This window comes from Pithys albifrons, chromosome Z, assembly GCF_047495875.1.
Source record: "Pithys albifrons albifrons isolate INPA30051 chromosome Z, PitAlb_v1, whole genome shotgun sequence".
Lineage (NCBI taxonomy): Eukaryota > Metazoa > Chordata > Aves > Passeriformes > Thamnophilidae > Pithys > Pithys albifrons.
The window spans coordinates 69,809,963-69,834,295 of NC_092497.1; the positions used below are offsets into that span (position 1 = coordinate 69,809,963).

Genomic DNA, 24,333 nt, shown 5'->3' on the forward strand with positions numbered 1-24,333 from the left:
GGTTGGCCTGTATCAAATACCACATAAAAGTTGTTTCTAGTTCTGGTAAAATGTGTTTCAAGGAGCACTTTCCAGAGAAGCTTGTACCTGTTCTGCTCCTTTTCATGACTTGAGGAATTTTTCTTAAAATAATTTATCAGTGTTTCTGTTGAAATTCAAGGTAGATGCTTCCCCATGTTAATGCCAAAGCAATAAAATCAAACAGTACTAAAACCAGACTCTTGTTCCTATGAGTGGTTTTGTCTGTACATGTCTCACTTTATCAGTTTAAATTCTTTTAATTCCATGGATCGTTCAAGACAGTTTTCCAACCATTGTGCATTAAAAGGTTCTATGAGAGCACGACACTTCTTTCCAGTATACGTATACCAAGATGTTACATTGCAGTAAATTGGCACAACTCATTTTGCAAGAACAAAACTAAACTTATTTTAAAAAATCTGATTAAGTATACTCACACATTAACATTGTAACAGCTACAAAAACACTGCTTTCAACTCCTACAAAACACAGTGAAAAGACATCCCCAGCAAGAGTTGAAAACCTATGCACAAACAGAGGTCAGTATCATAGGAAGGAAAGGTTTTATACAAATGAAGCAATTAGAAGAGTTAAAAGTATTTACACTTTTTCCTGCTACTAGCCAGACAAACATACAGTAGTAAGTTAAAAAATATACTACAACTCTAAGTCCTGTAACATGTAAGCATTTGTTTTCTAATTGGGATTTTCATCTTTTGAAATGTTACCTGTTAATACTGGATAAAACTATTGGCAAAAGTGTTTAAATACTTTTAAACCAAGACTAAAGGGGCTTTTATTCCACAAAATTTCACTTTAAAATACTATGCTTATAAAATTATTTTGAATTTCATCAGTCTATAGATTTCAGATGCAAAACTTAACAATCCTCTTCAGTTTGTAATTCAAAATAAGTGATGTCATTTGTTTTCAAAGGCAGAATCATCTGCTGGTTTTTCAAGCTCTCTCTCTTCACATGTCCTAGAAGGAAAATAAAAGTAACATTATTGACCATAAAAAAATGCAGCAACCAAGACTTAGACCATGTGATAGTAAGACCACAGTAAGCAATGCTGATGCACATTTACCACAGTAGATGGAAGTCCAGAGAAGAAGGCTGGTAGAGACGCCAGCTGCAGCATCATACCTGACACCCTAGGTCCTCAAATCTCAAGCTAAGCTGGTAAGGACTGGCATCACACTTGACGCATTTGATGGGCTGTGAATGGCAGCCATTCAGAACAAGATTTGCATTCCATTCAGGTAGTCCTCTGTAGTTTGCTGTCAAAAGTATGTCGGTTGAAGTGGAAAAGTGATCTGGCTTAACATACCTTATCATATGGCCCTGAGTAGACAGGAACAATCCACCGTCTTCCAAACACCCAGATAACCTCAGGGAGCAATATGTATTTTTAACAAACAAGAACTGAAAGATGTTCTAAAGTGCCAATCAGTTCAAAAATATTAAGTTGCATAACTTTGATCTTCCATAATTTCTGAAGTACATTTTCAGAAAGGTACACAGACATGTCTTCTTACTGTCAAAAGGCGAAAAGTTCAGAACAGCCCTATGATTGGAGAGGTCTACAACACATTTACTTAAGAGTCAACCGTGGGAACCACACAGGAGTTTTGAACATTGATACTACTTATTTTGCTTGTTTCTCACTGCTAAGAACCTGAATATTGCAAACAAAAATGTATCAGAAATGCTGAATGAAAGGAAGCTTGTATGATGGAGAGCCTGAAGCATGCCTGAGTTCAGAGCAGCTATGTGGATGCATTTCTCAATAAGCAGTATTTGCAAGAGGTATTTTAAAACCTGGTCTAGACCTGTTAGCCTACAATAAGCTCACAGAAACTGTGCCCAAGTATTTTTTTGTAAAGTGCTTCTTTGTTTATGAAAGACTGACTGTGTTGGAATGTAGAGTTCAAGGTGAACACCACATACACTTAACGGTATGTTCATTAGCAGAACATGATTCCCTCACTAGCTCATTCTTTTACAGATACAATTACTGAAGTGTTAAAGACAGAAATTGTCTGGCCTCAAGGTTGTTTTTTTGAAACACTGTTTATTCAACAGCCTTTTCCAGGCATGTTACATAACTGTCTGAAGTACCTGCCTTACATTTCTTTTGACCAATATCCATTGAGGTGTTATACATGCACCTAAATATTCTTAATTCTTTTATCACAAATATAAAGGGCAATCTGACTGAGACTGTCTTCCTGCCACTCAAAAATGCAAGTGTCAACAAGTTCAAGAAGAATGAGGAAAGGAACAAGCCATAAAAATACTCTAACCTGACAAAGCAAGTTTAGTAGTTGTTTATTTTTAAATACTTGGCCGAGTATATTCTATAGTTACTGAACTGCCTTGTTATTAACACCATGTAACTTGAGTGTTGCACCTTGTTACTACCACACTGATTTGGCCAAATCACTTATTTAAGCAGAGGGCTACACTGTCTAACCTGTATGATGACCACTTGTGACTCTACTATGTTCCTGTAGCATGCTGCTTGTTCAGACCAAATAAGTATTTGGCATCATTTGACAAACCGCCTAAGCTTCTGAAAGCTGTGTAATCAGAAATCAGTATTTCTAAGGCTACCTTGCAGCAAATAACAAATTCATTTTCATCTTAAGCAGTTTTTTTTTCATTTTGTTGTATTTAGGTTTACCTTATCGCAAATAACAGTCAATATTCCCCTTATTTTAACAGATTTAACTTGGCAAAAAGTGCCAGGCAGCTGAAGTTTCTCCTGACCAGAAGGAAGCTAAATTCTGTTGTGTATTTCTCATGTTCTGTGAGAGATTCACAGCTTGTTGTTTCTGTTTACAAAACAGCATTTCTTAGTGAGACCAAGGTTTAAATACTTACCTTCTGACAAATTCAAGCACTCTTGAAGCCTCTTGCTTGGAAACAGTAAATGGAATTTCACCAATCTAAGTTCTAGCCTGCAGTTTACCTGTACTGGAGTAATTCTATAGGATACTAATTAAAGTAGCTTGGCTATTAATGAGAATTCATGAATTCACAAAATATTTAGTAAATTCCATTAGTTTCTCTATGATTTGGTTCAGGCTTTCTTTGCATCCAACTTAACAGTATTGTGTAATCTAAAACACAGGAAAAAGCTTTTACTTTGCTCTGTACCACCACATGTTGATTCTCTCCTACAACATGACATCCTGTAATTTTAATAATAGCAGTGAGTGAAATAACTTTAAAAATGCACATTCAAAACTTAAACAGCAGCTTTAAAAGCTACTGTTATTCTCTTGAGAGAAAACTCTATGAAGAAAACAGTACTTCAACATGGTTAAAAGTGACTTCAGTCTACTGCTGTTCTATAGTACATCATTGAGCTAGAGCAGAATAGATCCTTAGATCAGTAAGGTTATTAACTCACTTTTTCTTACTGCCAGCTTCATGCCTATCTTTCTTTTCCTCAGCATCTTCTCCATTGTGTTGTGATTGGTTGGTATCCTGGGCTTCAGACCCTCCATTCAGAACCTTTGAACCTTTAAAATGAAAGTGCAGAAAAGTATTGCAGGCAGCAAAACTGTACTATAAAAGCCCCAGATAATTTCTTTACCTTCATCAAATAATGAATTTTATGTGTTTTGCTCCCCACCAAGGCTGCTGCAACAATACAAAAGACAGTAACTGATATGGCTTCACCTTCTGAAACTTTTATGCAGTGTGCCTCAGCCCATAATCCTAGTGATGGGAATTGAACAGTGAGTATCTTTCATGTGATTTCAAGTTCTGCTTGTGTTTGCTAGGCTACAGATCATAGGACTAATGCTTGTTCGTATTCTGAGCAGTGACAGAATATACTTCAGCAGTGAATTCTGTTTACCATTCTAACCTGGTCAGACTATTTTTGGGGATTCTTAATACTTTAACTGTAGAAGTTAACAGTCTACCACAATTCATTTACTCTTTATTATATATATGTGTATGTGTGTGTATAATAAACAAATAAATGTGCACAATCAAAATATGAAAAAGTGTGTATATATATATATCTATCTATATCTATATATATATATAAAATTCGTTCAGTTACAGGATGCAATTTTCAAACCACTAAGTAAAAGTCATATTTAGTGAAGTCAAAGCAAGAATACTTAACATCTTCAAAAATTTCTCTGTTGATTACATGTTTTGCTCTTGTATTACGAGCCAGTGAATTTTGAGCATATTGTTGAGGAACATCAGACTAAGTCAGAACTGTGTCTATTTTACTTAGTTTCAAGTTTGTACAAAAGCCATCTAACTAAACTACTGTGCTACAGCATGAAAAAAACCACAAAAGGTTGCTCATTTAAATTCCTACAGGCTAAGACATGCTAAAAAGCAGACAAGATCATTTAATGACGATGTTCAAGTAGCTTATCCATTAACACTTGCTCAGAATCAATTCTGAACTTGAATGCCATGGAAGGAATTCAATAAAACAATAAATGCTATAATGATAATCTGATGCTGTAGATTAAGTACAATCAATTACATTATTGTGTTTTGTAAAGGTAGTCAGAGTTCAGCAGTTCAGTTTTTAAAAGGGCAGAAGAATGCATGTAAGGATCAGAAATCGTCTTGGAAGCAAATAAAAAACTACTTGCTGGTGAACGGAGCTGCATCCAGCTGGCGGCCGGTCACCAGTGGTGTTCCCCAGGGGTCTGTATTGGGTCCAGTCCTGTTTAACATCTTTATTCATGATTTAGATGAGGGGATTGAGTCCATCATCAGCAAATTTGCTGATGACACCAAGTTGGGAGGGAGTGTCCACCTGCTGGAAGGCAGGAGGGCTCTGCAGAGGGATCTGGATAGACTTGAGAGATGGGCTGATTCCAATGGGATGAAGTTCAACAAGGCCAAGTGCCGGGTCCTGCACTTTGGCCACAACAACCCCCTTCAGCGCTACAGGCTGGGCACAGAGTGGCTGGAGAGCAGCCAGGCAGAAAGGGACCTTGGAGTACTAATTGACAGGAAGCTCAACATGAGTCAACAGTGTGCCCAGGTGGCCAAGAAGGCCAATGGGATCCTGTCCTGTATCAAAAATAGCGTGACCAGCAGGACCAGGGCAGTGATCCTTCCCCTGTACTCTGCATTGGTGAGGCCACACCTTGAGTATTGTGTTCAGTTTTGGGCCCCTCAGTTCAGAAAGGATATTGAGGTGCTGGAGAGAGTCCAGAGAAGAGCAACAAGGCTGGTGAAGGGACTGGAGCACAAGCCCTATGGGGAGAGGCTGAGGGAGCTGGGATTGTTTAGCCTGGAGAAGAGGAGGCTCAGAGGTGACCTCATCACTGTCTAGAACTACCTGAAGGGAAGTTATAGCCAGGTGGGGGCTGGTCTCTTCTCCCAGGCACTCAGCAATAGGACAAGGGGGCACAGGCTTAAGCTCTGCCAGGGGAAATTTAAGTTGGATATCAGAAAAAAATTCTTTCCAGAGAGAGTAATCAGGCATTGGAATGGGCTGCCCAGAGAGGTGGTGGATTCACCATCCCTAGAGATTTTTAAACACAGATTGGACGTGGCGCTGAGTGTCATGATCTAGTAAATGAACTGGAGTTGGACCAAGGGTTGGACTCGATCTTGGAGGTCTTTTCCAACCCAATCGATTCTATGATTCCACGATTCTATGATTCCCTAAAATAACCCCCTACTCTGAAAAAGTTATTTCCATTCTACACAAGACAGGGCAACAATATAGAATTTCACTGTGTTTTGCCGAAGTTGTGTTAATCTTATCTGGAGTGGCTTCACTAGCCAGACAATGTGTAGGAAGTCCTACAGTTTAGCCTCTTTGTTAAAGTATTAGTTATGCTGATCACTGGTTTGGAGAACGATCTGTATGGAACCTCTAGTACATCATACATTCTCTCACCATAAAACTGTTATAATATCATCCTTGCTTCCTTAGCAATTATACCCATAACACTGAACTACAGTTGTTCTGAATCCTTGACATCTTTTACCACCTCAGTTACTATGATCTGTTTATTTCAGATCCAGATAATTTAACTTTCAAGTGTTTTTCTGAAACAATTTTGCTCTTACAGTTCAGCTTCAAAGTAATTTCAATGAGGTGCTTGTGGAGTTCAGGGATCTATATAATTTAAAAAGATGGGTAGAATTCCTACATTTTCAATTATTTTAATTCATTTGCAACACAGCTTTCCAGGGTGTCTGTATAATTTTTTTCCTATATTTAAAAATGCAAGTATCTGTGCAGTGATTTATTACTGAATACACTTACTATGGAAAGCTTTCAACATTATGCTGTACTTGTACAAGCACTCATGATTAATCTGTGCTAGTACTGCTAAGGGCACAAACACCTATTTCTTCCGTAAATGATTATTTCTTTACTGTTAGACTAAACTACTGAAATTCTATCACAGAAGTAGCACTGTAGTTAGAAGTTGCTGCTACACATAGTAGAGCATACACAGTATAGAAGAGGCTAATGAAGGAAATTAAGCTGCTGAAGTTCCACTGACATGGCAGAATAATAGGTAGCAAAAGGCTACTGGAGGAATGGAAGCCTTTGGCTGGGGCAGAGTTAATTTTTTCACAGTGTCTAGTATGAGGCTGCATTTTGGATTTTTACTGGGTTGATAATATAGAGATGTTTTTGCTATTGCTGAGCAGGGCTTGCACAGAGCCAAGGCCTTTTCTCTTTCCATACTGTCACATTCATAAGGGGCCTGGGGGTGAATGGGAGGTTGGGAGGAGACACAGCCAGGACAGGTGACCCAAACTGACCAAAGGCATATTCCATGCTATATGACATCATGCTCAGTATATAAACGGAGAGAAAGGAGGAGGAAGAGAGAGGACATTTGGAGTGATGGTGTTTGTGTTTCCAAGTCACCATTATGTGTGTTGGGACCCTGCTCTCCTGGAGATGGCTGAACATCTGCCTGCCTGTGGGAAGCAATGAATTTTGTTTTTCTTTGCTTGTGTGCAGCTTTTGCTTTACCTATTGAACTGTCTTTATCTCAACCCAAGTCTTTCAGCTTTTAGTCTTCTGACTGTCTCTGCAGTCCCACTGGTGGGGGAGAGCAAGTGGCTGTGTGGGGCTCCCTTTCTGGCTGCGGTTAAACTGCAACACTAGTAAGTTATTTTACCTCGTATTTAATGGGTTTTTTTATTCTATAATGTAGTCAAGTTAGAAAATTTACAAATGTAAAAAAAATGCTAAACTCAATTTTTGTAAAAGTCCTTCCTTTGGATAGCAAGAGATAAAATGACCATGGAAAACACTATACCCCGATCCTGAAACTTAGTTATAGCAGTTTTATCCTTGGCTATTTCAGATATGTAAATGCTTTCACAGATGGGTAGAATTGTTACATCAAGGATGTTTTGAAGCTAGCTCAGAAACTAATGGTGACTGAGTCTTTTATATGACAAGAAACCAAACCCACAGAAAATTACCTGTTTGGTCCTTCTCCATCTTTTTGTTTGCCCCTTTCTTCCACTGTTCTTTGGTTTTGTTAGCCTCTTCGTGTTGCTTCTGCTCAGCAAGTGATTTATTTAGTACTTGGGAAAGAACAGAATCTCCTTCCCCAACCAGAAACATGGTTTTGAACTTGTTATATAGCATTGTAGATTTCTCCATGATAACTTGGCTAACTTTGAATTTCCGTATCTGAAATCCAAGTAACAAAACAATGAGCTCCACTTAGGTGTTTAAATCTCTATGTAATTTCATTATGTGCTAGATGAAATTTTTCATTTAACCTGAAATGAGATCACAGATTTTTCCACTCTGAAGTATCACAGAAACACAAAACTGGCAGGTGGGGAGGGACCTCAAGAGGTCATCCGGCCCAACTCTTCATGGAAAGCCTGGACCAGATTATCGAGCACCCTGTCCAACTGCATCTTTGATCATCTTCATGGTGCTCGTTTGGGACCTCCTCAGACTGTCTGCATCATTCTTCAACTGTAGGGACCCAAACTAGACACAGCACTCCAGTAGTAAATAAAGCTGGTATCAATTTAACAAAACATATAGGTTACTTTAATTAACATTGCAAATCTCACCTTCTTCAGAGTAAGAATCATCTCTGTATGTTTCTGAGCTTGTTGCATTGTGATTTGAAGGGATGCAAGTTCATCAAGAGCCTCAATACACCTGTTGACATCCTACACATAAACAAGAAATTAGTTTGAAGATATCACTTACATGTTAGCAATCTTTAAGTAATCATAGTAAATTAATTTCCATGCTCAGTGACACCTTCCTAGAATACCCTTAAATTGACTATGTTCTTAATTTTACAACAATTTTTTAGCCAAACTTGCAATCTAAAATTTTATACCAGTTACTTTTCAGCTACTTTCATAAAAGGCAGATGGTATCCGAGTAATCTGTAACATTTAAAAATAATTTTATCTTTTCAAAATACAAACTCAAGCTTTACGCTGCTTTCACGATTCTAGTACTTCTATGCTTGAAGCTTTCTCCACAGTCAGTCTTTAATATAGCCAATTTTTCCACAACTGATTTACCATTGAGAAGGTAGCAAAGCATCCTAGGTGGACTGTAGTTAATACAGACAGCTGTGCCTTTGTAGATTTTTCAGTTAAAATTATGACAAATGTGCAGGACACACAGAAGTAATTATGTGAGCTTCTAATGCATTTTTAAGAACCGCTGTACAAAGTCATCTTTCTGTTAATACTTAGTTCTCAATTTCCTTATCTTCTCGTACTCTTGGTTATGTTACTTACTATTTAGAATTCAAAAGATTCATTAGCAGTACAAGTCACAATAATATTCTGCATCTTGTACGAAGTTGCAGCTCCTGTTCTCAAGGGAAAATAGTATTGAAAAATCCCTGAACAAACATATCAGCACTACATTAAGCAGAATTCTTATTATCATGTTTACATGATAAATACAATTATGATAAACTAAGTATCCTTGTAGGTCTACAACCGTCTTCCCAGTATTCAAGACATTTGCTCCATCATTTCTCTACATACTCAAGGTTTGGTGGGGTGTCAGGTGTTTTCTGGGTGTATTTTTGTTGGTTTGGTTTTCTAATTTATCACCAATTAAAATTGATTTGGGTTGTGAGAAACTAAGACAAACACTAAACCCACACTTCTTTCTCTCCCTCTCTCATGCTCAACCTCACTCCAGCCCAGACAGTGCACAGGGGTAGAAGGTCAGTACATCACAGATCCTCTCCTCAACTCCTTTGCACCTTCTGCTCTGCTTCAGGCTGGGCTCTCTCCACAAGCTGTACTACTTCAGGACAATCTCTTGCATGTGCTCTCCACATGCCACAGTGTGGTCTCTTCCACAGGCTGCAGAGAGAATACCTATTCCAGCAACACAGAGCACCTCCTCCCTTCTTTTCTGACCTTGGTGCTTCCTCTGCTGTTCCTCACTCTTTCCTCTCCTCCTTTTCTGTCTTCTTGGTTTAAGTAAGTTTTCAAAGATGGATCACCATCCTGGCTGAGGGCCTCAGCCACGCCCTGCAGTGGGTCATCCATGGGAAATAGGCTGGGATTGGTTATGTCCAGCACAAGGCAGTCCCCTGTCCCCACTACCAGAACCTTGCCTCTAAACCCCAGAGCACCTCTGTATTTACAAGCTGGAGCAGCTTGCTGTTCCTCATGCTGCCATACTTTTTCACTCACACTTATATTTTCTTATCTTCATATTTTCTGCAGAATGAACACTCCCAGCTCTCCTAGTCTCCTCTTCCATGACATGCGGTTCAAGCCCTTAATCCATCTTTGTGGCCTTTTAGTGGGTGCCCTACAGTAGGTCCGTATCTCTGTTGTTCTAGGGAGCCCAAAACAGGATCTAGTGTCTCCATCAGTGCCAAGCAGAGGACAACCATCATCTTCTTTCATGTTCTGGCAACTCTAATGCAGCCCAGAATGCTGTTGGCCACTTTAGCCACAAAAGCGTATTGGTGGCTCACACTAAGCTTGTTGTCCACTAACACTTAAGGTCATTTTCCCACAAGCTGTTTTCCAGCCACTCAGTCCCCAGTCTGTGCTGGTGTCTGAGGTTAGTGCTCCACAGGTGCAGAACTGGAATTGAAGTTCCAGAAGTTCTTGATGGAACACTTTTGTAGCCTGTCCAACTTTCTCTGGATGGCAGCACTCACATCAAATCTTTGATTTTAGTTATTTCTCATCTGCAAATTTGCTAGGGCTGTGGTCTGTTCCATCATCCCAGTCATTAATGAGATATTTTAAGGGTACTGCCTACTGGTGATTGGTCCATCAGAGAGCTGGACTCTCTGCCACCAGTCGGTCTTTCATGCCCTGCTGTTCAGCCAGTTTTCAGTCCACCTTTGTATTCACGTTTTTAGTCCAGAGTTCATCAGTTTGTCTTTGAGGCTGTTATGAGAGACAGTGTCAAAAGCCTTTTTAAACTTAATTAAACAATGTCCACTGCTCTCCCTCATCCACCAAGTCAGTCATCCCACAGAATTACATCAGTTTGGTCAAGTATGATTTCATTGTCATTAAGCCATGATGACAACTCCCAGAGACTTTACTGTACTTCAAGTTATTGGAAACAATTTCCAGTAGGATTTGTTCCATAACCTTTCAAGGGATCAGCGTGAGACTGACAGGCCTGCAGTTTCCCAGATCCTCCTTCTGCAAGATGAGGGTGACATTTGCTTTCTTCCAGACTCAGAAACCTCCCCCTCATCACCATGGCTTTTCAAAAAAAAAAAAAAAAGGAGTACATCATCTACCTCCCTCTGTATTCTTAAGTTTATTCTGTATCAGGACTCACTTTGTTTAAATGGTCTCTGATTTGATCCTCGTTCTCTGAGTATCAAGGCTTGCTCACTCTTCATCTTTCCACTGGTCTCAGGGACCTAGGATTCCTAAACTGAATTGTACTAGCAAACTGAGGTCAAGATGGCACTGATTACCTTAAACTTCTTTTTTACTACAACCCTAACCCCAGTCAGCAGCAGGCCCACGTTTTCCTAGTCTTCCTTTTACTGGTGAGCTCCTTGAAGCTTTGCTGTCCTTCATTTCTCTACCAAGATTTAACTCTAGGTGGGTTTTGGCTTTCCTAAGTACATCCCTCCATGCTTGGACAATGTCTGCATATTCCTCTATGTTCCACCGGTCACTGCTTCCGCTTCTTGTATGCTTCCTTTTTTGGGTCATTACTATAGTCAGGAGCATTTTGTTCACTTGTGCAGCCCTCCTGACACATTAGGTTATCCTTTCTGCTTGTGAAGACAAATCAGCCTTGACAAGAAGGTAATCCCTAAAAGTGAGCCAGATCTCCTGGTCCCATCTTCACTATTACATGGTCTATCAAGAGATTCTTCCAAGCAGATCTCTGTAGAGGTCAAAGTCTGCTCTTCTGAGTCTAGGGCTGTGATCCTTTTTGCCCTGTTCCTTTCTCCCAGTATCCTGAACTCCACCACTGCAGTCACTGCAGCCAAGGTTGACCCTGACCAGATCTTCACTGTCTAGAAGAATCAGGGTGTCTTGCCTTGTCAGCTTCTTCATCACCTGTGTTAGGAATTTACCATACTCCAGAAGCTTCCTGCATAGCTGTGTAATCTTCATAACCTTTCAGCAAATAGTAGGATATTTCAAGCCTTCAACAAGAACCAGAGGTGTCTCCCAATTGTCTTAAGATGGCTTCATTCTCTGCTTCTCCCTGATCAGGTAATCTACAGCAGACATCCTCAGGATGTCACTTATATTGGTCTGCCCACTAATCCAGACCCATATGCTCTCAACTGGCTTATCAGTTGTCCTAGTGGAGAGCTACACATGTTTGCATTGGTGTCTCACAAAGTTATGCTTCATCTTGTATTCCCACCTTCCCTTAAGAGCCTGTGAATATATATGGCAAATCTCCAGTCCCATGGACTTCCCACCAGATCTCTGATATCAATGAAACCACAGCCCCGCAACTGCAGAGAGATGTCTAGTTCCCCAGAGTTGTTCCTCTCACTACATGCATTAGTGTACAGTGACTCCATGAGAAAAACAGTTGTGCTGACATTTCAGAAAGGTTATGAGAGCTTTTCTCATAATGCTGTGCTGCCAGCACTTCCCCATTTGTGTGCTGATGCTCGTGATCATGCCACTTCACTCCTGTTCTATGGGGGAATTCTGTTGATTACATTGTCAGTTCAGTTCACATTATCCTGCTGACATCTGTTTATATCTGATTGCCATCCTGCTCCACCACTTCCTCCTCTGCTATCATCCCTCATTTTGTGGTCTTTAACTAGGTTGGCAGCCTTCTGGCAGCACTGCTTTTGGGCAGATCTTGCCACCTCCCAGCACACCTATCCATTTCTTCACAAGTTCTTTCATCAAGAAAGGGACCACCACCTGAGTCACTACACCTTGCCCATCACTCTCAGGGTCATGTAGCCATGCTTCATAACTTTCCATGCCTCCCCTGACTATACCACTGGTGCCCAGCACAGAAAACCAGCAGCAGCAAACAAATTGTCATAAGGCCAGAAAGCCTCAAATACCTGTCAATAACAATCCAAATCTGGACCCCCAACAAGCAGCAGATTTCCCTTGACAGCGAGTGGAGTCAGTAAACTGGTGCCCCCATCCCTTGAATCAGGAAGTTTGACATTACTACACTCAATGTCCTCCTGGTGTTTCCATATAGCTCGACAGGATGATCTGGCACCAGATGCTTCATTTGATATAATTCTATGTGAATGTTTCTGGTAAATAATGAATTATGAAGTATTTTCAAACAAAACCAATTTTATTTGCTGACACTCATCTTTCACTGTCCACAGTAACCACATTTAAGCAGCAGTTATCTTTCAAATTGAAAAAAATCCTCTCATTTTCAGAGTATTATTTAAATACAAGGACACATGTCAAGCACTTCCTATCAGAATGTGACAAGTTAATAAGTTTTTTAAAATATATACTTACAAGATTATCAATTTTCAGGGAATTCTTTATTTCTGCATGTATCCTTTGAAGCCTAGAATCCATTGATGTTTCTGAAGGTTAAAAATAGTATGCATGAATATTTGATAATCACATCAGGTTTATTTTTGCAGAAATGATTCTACAAATATAAACTCCACACAGAATGTAGAAGAATATGGGGAGGCATGGTACATGGAGGTGCACACAAACACACCACAGGCCTTACTACCAGGAAAGTACACAGCTTTTTAAAACTGAACATTAGTAGCAATCCACATAGTTTTCTTCTCAGGATTTACAACTGGAAAGAATTTTGTATTTCAATACACAGCTGTCACCCTCTAATTGTGGGCCAGCTTAACAAGACTTTTTAATAAATATTAAGACTTACAAAGCTGTAAGACCTTTCATGACAGACACCTGGACACTGATGATTTGTTCCCCGTACACACGTTTGAGTGGGTGTGAAAGATGAACGAATGGGGCCTTCTCTAATTCACATGCTGAATGCCTGTTTGGATCTGTATGTATTCTGAACAGTAGTGCAAGCAGAGTTTCCTTCAAGGGCAACCCATCTTGCATGGTGTTGGATAGTTTTTATTTCCCCTCTGCTGTGACACTGTGCTGGTTGGAGTCCATGCCACTGGATTCATACTATATTACAAATTACAGCCAGTGGTTTGTATTGCCCTGAAAGATGGGAGTACTGAAAAAGGAATTACTTATCCCATGAAGGTCAGTCTCTAAGTCTGGGTTAGTAGACAGGACCACAGTAATCTGAATCTAAGCCTACTGCTTAGTAAGAGGTAGTTCCTAAATACTTTCAAGAGGTCCCTCAGAACACTGTTATGAGAAGGCAGAAAGGAAAAAATGACAGGAATAATGCAGGGGATCCGGTTCAAATGGTAAACGCTTTTGTTTCTTGTTCCCAAGTGGAAGAGACTGAGGTTTAAAAACTCAAATGAAAGTAAAGTCAGAACAGCTGAGACCTGTTGTAATGCACTGCAAAAAGGAAGAACCTAGGGCAAGAATGTAGTTTTACAGACCTGAAGGAGGCATCATAGATCAAACATTCCAGCTCACACAGCCACCCTCAGCAGTAAATTATTTTACCAGGAAAAATTTCCATTCAAAATATAAGATGAATAAAAAGTAATGTTCAGCTTCTTTAAACTAACCTCTCTTCTTCTCAATCTTCTTAATTTCTGCTTTCTTGCCTTCTTCTTTACTCTGCCTATCAAAAATGTTAACATGTTTTTACAATGTTGTTGTAAAGCCTGCTTTTCACAGTTTCTTTTCTAATTTTTGGATGAGATGCAACATTTTGAGGTATTATCTCAGTTAAACATTAATATGCCAGATCAGAGAGACAATCTCTGGTTTTCAAAGACTGAAACAAATTAACAAAAATTTAGTAGCTGAGATACTGCTGATAAATCCTCCTACTCCCAGCTGCTTTTCCCTAGAAGCAGCAAATTAAAGGATTTTAAAAACAAGTCATATTTCCAAACCGTATTTTGTACTATTTTTGTATGTATAAATTGGTAAAATGGCATCATACAGAACTGACGGAGAAAGAATTTCTATTAGGATGATGACAAGGGTCAAATTATTCAACATTTCCATGGAGAATTATGGAGAGATCAATTAATCAGTTCCTATGTGACTGATTTTCTCAAATAATTAATTGTGACAATAAACATACCTTACAATTGACCTTAAATACCACAGTAGTAACTTAAATATTCTTAAAAGAAGTAGTAACAAAAAGATTTATTGCAAGTCCTGGATCTTTCTCCAGTTGTATCACTGAAAATAAAGCTGAGATGAAAAACAGAATTTGTCTCCCTCTCAGTTACAGGATGAACACAGACAGAAGTCTTTCAAACAAGCTTTTAAAGTCCTTATATATAGAAGACCATAAACTTCTGTTTAGCATTTCCTCAGTCTTGTCTTACTGAGGGATTTAAAAGCTTCATTTTAGAATTTTCGTATTTCAGCATGATATAACTAAATGTCCTGTGACTAATTTTCTTACTGACACAATAATATGTAGGTCTGCATGTCTTACCATTTTCCAGGATTCTTTCATAGCCTATCCAGTTACAGAATCAACACTTTTAAAGTACATAAAACAAGTTTTCTTCAACTGGCAGCACAACCTCAACATCACAGATAAACTTCGTACAAGTACAGAATGGTGTACAACAGACTTTAACTAAATAAATACTAATAAAATAGCTACAAAGACCAGAAAATGGTGATGAGCAAAGTAATCAAAACACGTTTCAGTCCATATTATTCTTACTTTTTATCAATATTGAGTTTTGTGATATTAGTCATCAGCTATAATTAAATTTATTACGCACTCACTAAATACTTTTTCTTACTGAAATAAACTTCTATCTACCCTCCAATGCATGAAATATGCCTGCTATTTAAATGTACAAATTTGGCATAACTAAATCAATATATGACAATTAGATTGCAAAAATAATCAGTATGTGTTAGAGTTAAATACTGATGTATTAAGGGCTTCTAAGATGCTGAGAACAATTTAGTACCTCTGAAGTTGGAAATGCTTAAGTTTGCTACAGGCAAGTACAATAATTATGTCAGGTTTCCAGAGGAGTGACAGGAAGCAGATTAAAATGGGCTGATAATAATATCAATAATAATAAAAAAGACCCAATCAAGCTAGATTCTTAATGAACGTGAAAAAAGTAGAATTTTGTTGTTACAGGTAAAGGCAACAATTATTCTCTTCCTTTTTCTCCACATTTTTACCTCGTTCTCCCTTTCTTCTGCCCTCCCACCAACTGTGGGGATGGGGAATATCATGCTCTTGTGGTGGCAGCATTTTCACTAATTTGCAGAATAGTTCTTGAAAATGAATCAGATTTCTTCCTATTGTCCCACCCCCCAGTTTCTGGCAGGATATTCTCTCCACTCTTATGCTGGATTTATTTGTGATAATCTTCCAAATGCAGACTGCTCTTGGTATTACTGAACTGGCTTTACAGTGCTAGAGTAGAATAATTCTTTTTTTATTCCCTTGTTCTGTCTCACAGCATGTGCTCCAGCTGCCAGTAAGAGAAGGAAATGTTTTCCAGATAACCCTATGCCTTCCACACCTGATCAAAAAAATCCATAACCATGGATTAATAGGTCCTAACTGTCAATCTAGTGTACCTAAACCTTGTAAGAAAAATTTATGGCTGTCCTGAACAACTTTTGACACTGATCCCTTTGCACAGGGATACTTCAGATTAGCTCGAGAAAGAACCCACCAGTTGTCCTCTGCTAGAGATTCCAAGTCACTGAAAGACGGACATCACTTAATTTGTATGTTCAATTCTTCTCATCCTCCCATGACAGAACCTACTGGTATAGAGGAGCTTTATACTCTCCACTTAAAACAAAAAAATAGAAAAACAAAATGGGTGGAGGGGAGAGAACAACAGTACACACAAGTTTGGATGTTTTTCTAATATTGTCTCTCCTGCTGGGTTCAAATTATTAGTACAACTTGGAGGCATCACATGTTAAAATACACTCACGATTCAGATTCTGTCTGTTCCTCTTGCTTACGCTTTCTTTCTGTTATTTCTCTCTCATGTTGGCCTCTCACAATGTTTCTTCTGTGAGCTGCCTGAAAGCTTCTTCCTCCTTTTTTCTTCTGTTTTTATTTGTCATTTCATGATTGGAAAGAGAAAGCAAGATTATAAATTATTGTTTCTGAAAACAAATAAACCTACCTACACCAAGCATCTTTGAAACAACTCAGCTCCATGGAGCAACCTGACAAAAGATGGCTTTCTCTAGAACTAAATGCAATTTCATTAATTCTTTCTCCCTTTTTTCTTTTCTTTGGAAGGCAATGATAAGCACCAGAAAAACAAAGACATTACAAATTGTTGTCTAGGGACAGCTTTGTACCTTTCAAAAATGTGATTTCAAGCCAAAAGTTCTCTGGATGCACCCAAGCAAAACAGAGAAAAAAAAAGCCTTTTGACAAAATAAATAACTTCTACACTTAAATGCTTTGCTAAAAAGAGAAGTGTCTTAGAAAAGATGCTTTTTTTAGAAAATACTACAATTTCCTGCAGGAAATACTTAAGAAAACTAAGTTCTGAACCTTCTGTTCTATGCATCTGTAAACAAGGCACTGAACTCCAAACTTTAGTAGGATCTAGCTTTAACTTGAACAAAGATCTTCAGTGATACTGTTTTCCTTATAATAAATTTATCAGGAAAGCAAAATTATACCTTGTCTCCTTCTTGTTCTTCTTCATCTTCAGAATCAGAAGCTGATGCAGAACCCACTTTTGCAACATTTTTCCTTTTTGGTTCAGCCTCTTTCTTTCCTTCCTTTTTATCGAATTCCTTCTTTGATTTCTCCTCTTCCTTCTGACTTTCCTCATCTTTTTTCCCTTGCTTTTTGGGCTTTTCTTCTGCTCCTTTTTTCTTTGCCTTCTCCTCCTCATTAACACTGAAACATGAACAGTATTTAGGCACCATGTCCATTACATGCAGTGACTTTAAAAATGATATTTTAATTCGGGAAGCTATTTTTTTAAAACCATGGAATATTAAAAATTATGAAATTAATTCACTTTCAGCTCATTTAATGACTTTTGAAAAAATACTTGGCCTTTTTTTCTAAAATTAAAGCCCACTACCTGTGGAAAAAAACCCCAAACTATAAAAATAAATAACAGTATGGAACTAACATTACTGTAATTGCATAGATCCAAACCAAAGAAGTTCATGCTCACCAGGTTCCCCACACACATATGGGTTTGCAGGACCAAGAGTGCATATACTGTAAACTAGGTTTATAAAGTACCCTTATTTAAGGTGTACATATACCAAAACTGTGCATCTGCTAATTTACAGAAAATTAAACCAATGCTCAACTTTTCCTCAAGTTACTAGAAGCACTAATGACTGAAAGAACTGGGGAAGGCCAACCCAAAATTTAGGTAACTAATAGGGTTGGAATTCCATCAGAAAATATTTCTGAAACAAAACATTGAAGAAAAAAAAGTCACTATTTCAGCTTTGTATGATTTTATATTTTTTCTTAATAAGTATCTTTCCTCTTCACTCAGCAGGAATTTTGCACAGATTTTTCAAGTTAGGAAGGTTAAGATCTTCCACCTCTTGTTCCAGAAAGGTACTACCATGAGCTACTCTGTATTATAACAGAGTTATTACAACATCAACACAAACAGTAATTCATACTGAACACTAACAGGGTAAAAAACTGTCAGGAACTCACCACTGATTATGAAGTCTTAACATAAGGAACAGCAAGGTTTACAACAAAGAAGAGTTACATTAAGGAAAAAACAGTAACTCACAGGTCACTCTCTGAAAGACATGATGGTTTCACCAACTTGGGTCTCCCTCTTGGTTTTGGAACTTTCACTTCAGAGGCTAGTAGTTATACAGAAATAACAGGTTAAACCACCATCTACTCCTTGTCTATGTGGAAAGATTCTTTCTCAATAGACATAAGCTACACTTAAATCAAAACACACACCCTAACTTTGTTGCTGTACAAAATTCAAGTGTTAATTGAGTACCAAACTTCAATCAAGATCTCTTTGAAATGCTAAAGTGTTGGTAGTTTTTTTTAGCTGACTGCTGAACTAAGGTGTTTTTTAGCCACAGGCTCCAAGTACCAATTCTTGTGCTTTATGTAGTTAGATTTCTTCCACATGTTGCATAACTAACATGAACAAGTCTTAAACTGGATAATGAGAAAGCCTGAAATTAGACAATAAAAACAAACCACTCAGTGCCCACATTTATACAGTTTGTTGTCTACTATTTTTAGATGTATCATTGGGATTCCATCTTTTCATGATAACAAACCACTGTTAAGAAGTTTTACAACCACACTACAGTGCAGATCAAAACTCTGCATTTCCTGAGATTCACCACACTGTTAGGAGTAAGACAAAACAGTGTGTCTGTCTTCTTGGCATTTTATACCTCAAATGCTTGTCAAGAATAATAGTGAACATGTGGTCAGAAAACCTCCAACTCAGTGTTTGAACTCTTGTTGGTCCTAGTAGTGCTCCAGTGCAACCCCAGAAAAGGCTGCATATGCTTTCCAAAAAGGTATTTTATACAGGAGGCAAAAGCATCTCTTATAGAATCATAGAATCAATTGGGTTGGAAAAGACCTCCAAGATCATCGAGTCCAACCCTTGGTCCAACTCCAGTCCATTTACTAGATCATGGCACTCAGTGCCACGTCCAGTCTGCGTTTAAAAATCTCCAGGGAAGGTGAATCCACCACCTCTCTGGGCAGCCCATTCCAATGCCTGATTACTCTCTCTGTGAAGAATTTTTTTCTGATATCCAACTTAAATTTCCCCTGGCAGAGCTTAAGCCTGTGCCCCCTTGTCCTATTGCTGAGTGCCTGGGAGAAGAGACCAGCCCTCACCTGGCTATAACTTCCCCTCAGGTAGTTCTAGACAGTGATGAGGTCACCTCTGAGCCTCCTCTTCTCCAGACTAAACAACCCCAGCTCCCTCAGCCTCTCCCCATAGGGCTTGTGTTCCAGTCCCTTCACCAGCCTTGTTGCTCTTCTCTGGACTCACTCCAGAACCTCAATATCCTTTCTGAACTGAGGGGCCCAGAACTGAACACAGTGCTCAAGGTGTGGCCTCACCAATTATAAATCCTTTCCTGCTCTTACATACAGTAATTAGTAAAAACTAGCAAAAAAAATTGTAAACACACAAATATTAATAATGTACATCTAGTACATGTAATGAAATGGCAAAGGCGATGAATTAATAGTTAATTTCCTTACAGCTTCCAAGGCAAAAGTAATTAAGTCTATTTAACTGTGGTTGCACTATTTTTATATCGTTAGCAGATACGGATGACTAAATTATTTGTTTCCCTGACTAGATGCTCATATGAAGTACTTAACTCCTGGAAGAACTGTTTTCTTTTGTAGTAGTTAATGATGAAGAGTATCTGCAAGCTTACCTTAAAAATTTCAGTAGACCAATGCTACTTTGAAAGAAACAGGCACTACAGAATTGTTACCAAATGGTTCTAATGATACATTTTAAAATAAGTTGTATTTTCTGTTTAATTTATAAACCTACACAGAGTGTCTTAAACACATTTTTATCAAGTCTCTCCAGCTCTTATGTTTTTCTCGTTCTTGAAGCTCCACCTACAGGCTCTTTTCCCCCCAGTTCTCTTCCTTGTGTTTTATGGATATTGTAACACAATCAAAGTATTTTATAGACCTTTAATAAATACAAACCTTTATGGAGCAAAAACGCAGAGAGCGCTCTTACCATGTATCTATACTTTAAAAGTCTTCTATAAAGAAGGATTTTCTAAGGTAATAACTACCTAAAACCAGTCTTTAATTTAGAAGACTGAGAACTAATGCTAACAATTTAAATCCATTTATGTCCTAAATTCATCAGTTTGAGATGAGGTGTTTTGTCATTACAATCTATTAGGAAAGCCTGCCTTCAGTATGAAAAAATACTCTGCAGTACTTCTCAGAGGGAGACAATTCCCTGACTAATTCTACTATGACATTTCTGTGGTGAAAAAACTTAGTAATTCTTCTGAAGTTACCTGCTGGTCTTCCTCTTTTGGGGCTTACTTTTGGAGACACTGACACAGGAGCTGCTGCTGCTTCCTCAGCTTCAGCTTGTTTTTCAGACTAATTTAAAGAACAAATTTCACAAATGAAAAAGATACATGGCACCCATATCTCAATTACTTTCTCAAACACCAGTTTTTAACTTCTAGAAATATATTATTATGCTATTGCTTGTACAAATGAAAAAAAGGTTTTCAAATTTAGTTACAGATTATATTTATTACTAATGTCACCCTCTCCATACCATAACTCAAAAAGTAATGTTTCATATAAACTCAACAAGCCCATTCATTCTCAGAACAAAACTATGTTGGTACAATAAAGCAAGGAGATTGCTTGTAAGTATTTTTAATATCACCATAACAGCACACTAAAACCTAGTTTTAAGAAGGCAAGTTCATATTTTCACCTCCCATATACTCTTCTTCTAGACTATCATCTTCCCAGGCTGCCTCAACGTATCAAGGCAGTAGATGGAGCTGTCTAGAAAAACACCTGCTTCCAGCTCTACAGACCAGTATTCATTCATACATTCATTGCAAGGCTTCGCAAACACAGATTTGGGCGGGGCTCTCCCCACGTGGGTGTGCCCTTCCAGCCTGTGCAGTGGATATTTTAGGTGAGGCACAGCGTGGGAAGAACTGGCCCCACCCTTTAACTTCTCAGGTCCATCTGCAATGGCCGAGCGAGCTTGGACAGTGACAGTGAAGTCCTCAGGACTAGAATCGACAGCCCCTGTATTCCCAGGAGGTTGCCCATCTGAGTACTAACCACGCCTGACCCTGCTTAGTTTCTGAGATCTGATGGGATCGGGCATGAGGGTGGCATTGAACTGCATAGACCAGTATTAGTCACCATGAAAAACTGCATGTTGGCCTGCAGAGACGGGATGTAATGACTTGTATCTGTACAGTCATTTTAGGGGAATGGGTTGGAAAGGCAGATAGAACTCACGACAAAAGATATCAATGAAAAGCTACATATCTGCCCGTAGAAACACTACCTATCCCTACATACAGATGAAAAGAACTGAGAAAAATCTTAAAAGTTAAAAAACAGTCAAGAACTTAAGTATCTTGTATGCAGGACAACTAAGAGTACAGGTACAATATGCTACTTGCCTGTGACAAACACACTAGTCACAGATTTTTACAAATTGAAGTGACCACAAAATCACAAATTAATGAAAAAAGGAGTACTCCAGGTGTTGGTTCTGAGTGATGAAGATGTTAAATTTTTCAGAGGTTCAACCCAGACTATTTTATTAGCAGTCTAGCACCAGTTTATATTTTATTTTTTCTTGCTTGTAATAGGTTGTTTGGGAAAGATGGGACCTTCATAATCCACATCAAGTTCAAACAGAATTAAGACTTGTAAACCATACTCTGGGAAAACTTTCATTTCTACAAATCTTCCAGATGTTTGAAAGAGGAGAGAAGGGTGTCAAGCACTTCAACCTACTAGTAATCTATCATTAAAGAAAATAACATGCAGTATTGTTCCATCCAACAAATTCCAGTAAGATGAAGTAATTAAACATATTGTTACCTTTCTTTTTCTTCCTCTTCTAGCAACTTTGGGAATAGAAGCGTCATTTGTTTTCACCATATCCTGTGAAGATTAAAATTGGAGCTAAGAGTCTTAACAAAACAAAGATATATATTTAAATTATTCTAAGTATTTTTCACAACTGAAGCCTCTGGCACAAGAATGCTGTAATGTATATGAAGACACTTGCCGCTTTTAAATTATCAAAATCCTGATTACAGGTTTAAGTTGAGAGTAGGTTTAGATTAGACATTAGAAAGGAATTTTTCACTGTGAGGGTGGTGAGGCACTGGAACAGGTTACCAAAAGAAGCCCATTCCTGGAAGTGCTTAAGGCCACGTTGGATGGGGCTTTGAGCAACCTGTTTTAGTGGAGGGTATCCCTGCTGGTGGCAGAGGGGGTGGGAAGAAGATGATCTTTAAGGTCCCTTCCAACCCAAACCATTCTATGATTATCTGGCACTTAGGACTTTTCCCTGAAAGACAAAAAATAAACTAAGTTCTAAATAATATACTGTTCTAAATAAAAGTATGTAGTGCTATTTCAGTGTGTCTGAACTCTTTATTTACTCCTTTAAAAAGTACATTTGCAATACAGAGTAAGTGATAAAACCCACGATGCTGCCCTAGGTTTTAATTAAACTCATAGAAAAATCAGACAAAAAGTTTCCTCTCTGATGAAAATTTCAGTTCCTGGGAGTTTCAGTAAGGGGTATAGACTTGAATGAACACACACAAAGCTTTATATAATTAAACAGCTCCTGAGACTGTCACAGTAGTAGTAACTGTAGTGTCTTACTACTGAGTAATAGATTTACATCAATCAACACATTAAGATCTTCTCTGCTACACAGAATAAGCTCGTACATACTTCTTTAATGTTTTTGTCAGAAGGCAGGTCATCTTCCTTTGAAGTATCCATCTCCTTTTCTTCTGTTTCAGCTTCTGTAGGTAAGTTACTATCCCCTCTAGGGGATAACTGCAAAGCAAGTCAACACAGGTGAAAAAAAAGCACCCCACGTTAAGAAATATTTTGTAGTGAAAACAGAACACACTAATTACCATCAGGCTGTTCTTCACTTTAAGTAGTTGTAGTTCAAAGCTATAGGTGCAGTACCTTCTTAAGTACCCACTGAAAGGCTAATTGTACTGGACCACGTCCTTCTGCAGCATCTCTCTTACCAGAGAGGCTGAGGGAGCTGGGCCTGTTCAGCCTCAATAAAAGGTAACTGAGAAGGGACTCATCAATGTCTATAAATATCTGAATAGAGGGTGCCAAGATGATGGAGTCAGAGTCTTCTGCGTGGTGCCAAGCAGTGGGAGAAGAAGCAATGGGCAGAAACTCATGTCCAAGAAGTTCTGCCTGAACATGAAGAACTTTTTAACTGTGCTGGTGACTGTGCACTGGAACAGATTTGCCCAGAGAGGTTATGGAGTTTCCCTCACTGGAGATAATTAAGAACCACCTGAAGGCAATTCTGTTCAATGTGCACTAGGATGACCCTGCCTGAGCAGAGGGTGGAACTAGTTGACCCATTATGGTCCCCACCAACCTGATCCATTCTGTGATTCTGTGTTAACAACCCTTTGTCCAGATCAGGCCACCTGTTGTGGTCATATTCCGTCACAGGTTCTTGTGCTGGCAGACAATGGCAAAAGGAAGAGTCCCTGGTTTATGGTAAGCATTACTTGTCAAGAACTAAAACATTGGTGTGCTATCATACATTACACTCATACTAAACCCCGAACACAGCACTGCACCAGCAACTAAGAAGAAAACTAACTATCCAGAGAAAACCAGGACAAGTAGTAAACAGACCACAAACAAGTTGTTTTACCATTTGTAAGACTGTAATTTATGTCTGTTTACCTGTTTCACTGGGGTTTTCTAAACCTTGAAAATACTACTTTCTTCTTAGGTGAGCTGTTAAAACTTGAAAAATCAAGAGTTTGCAATTATTTACTTGAAAATAAATCAACATTTCCTTGCACTCTATGTATCTGTGTGATTTTAAGATTTTTCAGTTCTTTCAACTTCAATACTATTGCCTTGTCCCACTTGCAAGCACTTTTTTTAAATTATGTTTTAAAGTAGCTAGTTTTTAAAATTTCAACATTAAACAAAAATCAACTAACATTATTAATTACCTGAACACAGGTAA

At 38.5% G+C, this 24,333-nt stretch overlaps 1 protein-coding gene across 3 annotated transcripts in view; it reads right to left on the bottom strand.

The window, feature by feature from the left end:
- Positions 1 to 226: 226 nt before the first annotated feature.
- The window catches only part of PSIP1 (PC4 and SRSF1 interacting protein 1), a 33,725-nt gene continuing 9,618 nt past the window's right edge, over positions 227 to 24,333 (bottom strand). For all 3 annotated transcript variants that reach the window (XM_071580543.1, XM_071580546.1, XM_071580544.1), the window contains exons 6-17: positions 23,043 to 23,150; positions 22,173 to 22,235; positions 20,597 to 20,684; positions 18,337 to 18,412; positions 17,240 to 17,462; positions 16,531 to 16,649; positions 14,149 to 14,204; positions 12,971 to 13,041; positions 8,093 to 8,194; positions 7,481 to 7,694; positions 3,441 to 3,552; positions 227 to 1,002 (exon numbers count right to left, since the gene is read on the bottom strand). In XM_071580543.1, the coding sequence (XP_071436644.1) occupies positions 942 to 1,002; positions 3,441 to 3,552; positions 7,481 to 7,694; positions 8,093 to 8,194; positions 12,971 to 13,041; positions 14,149 to 14,204; positions 16,531 to 16,649; positions 17,240 to 17,462; positions 18,337 to 18,412; positions 20,597 to 20,684; positions 22,173 to 22,235; positions 23,043 to 23,150 (1,293 nt within the window). In that variant the 3' untranslated portion in view covers positions 227 to 941. The remainder of the gene's footprint in view (positions 1,003 to 3,440; positions 3,553 to 7,480; positions 7,695 to 8,092; positions 8,195 to 12,970; positions 13,042 to 14,148; positions 14,205 to 16,530; positions 16,650 to 17,239; positions 17,463 to 18,336; positions 18,413 to 20,596; positions 20,685 to 22,172; positions 22,236 to 23,042; positions 23,151 to 24,333) is intronic.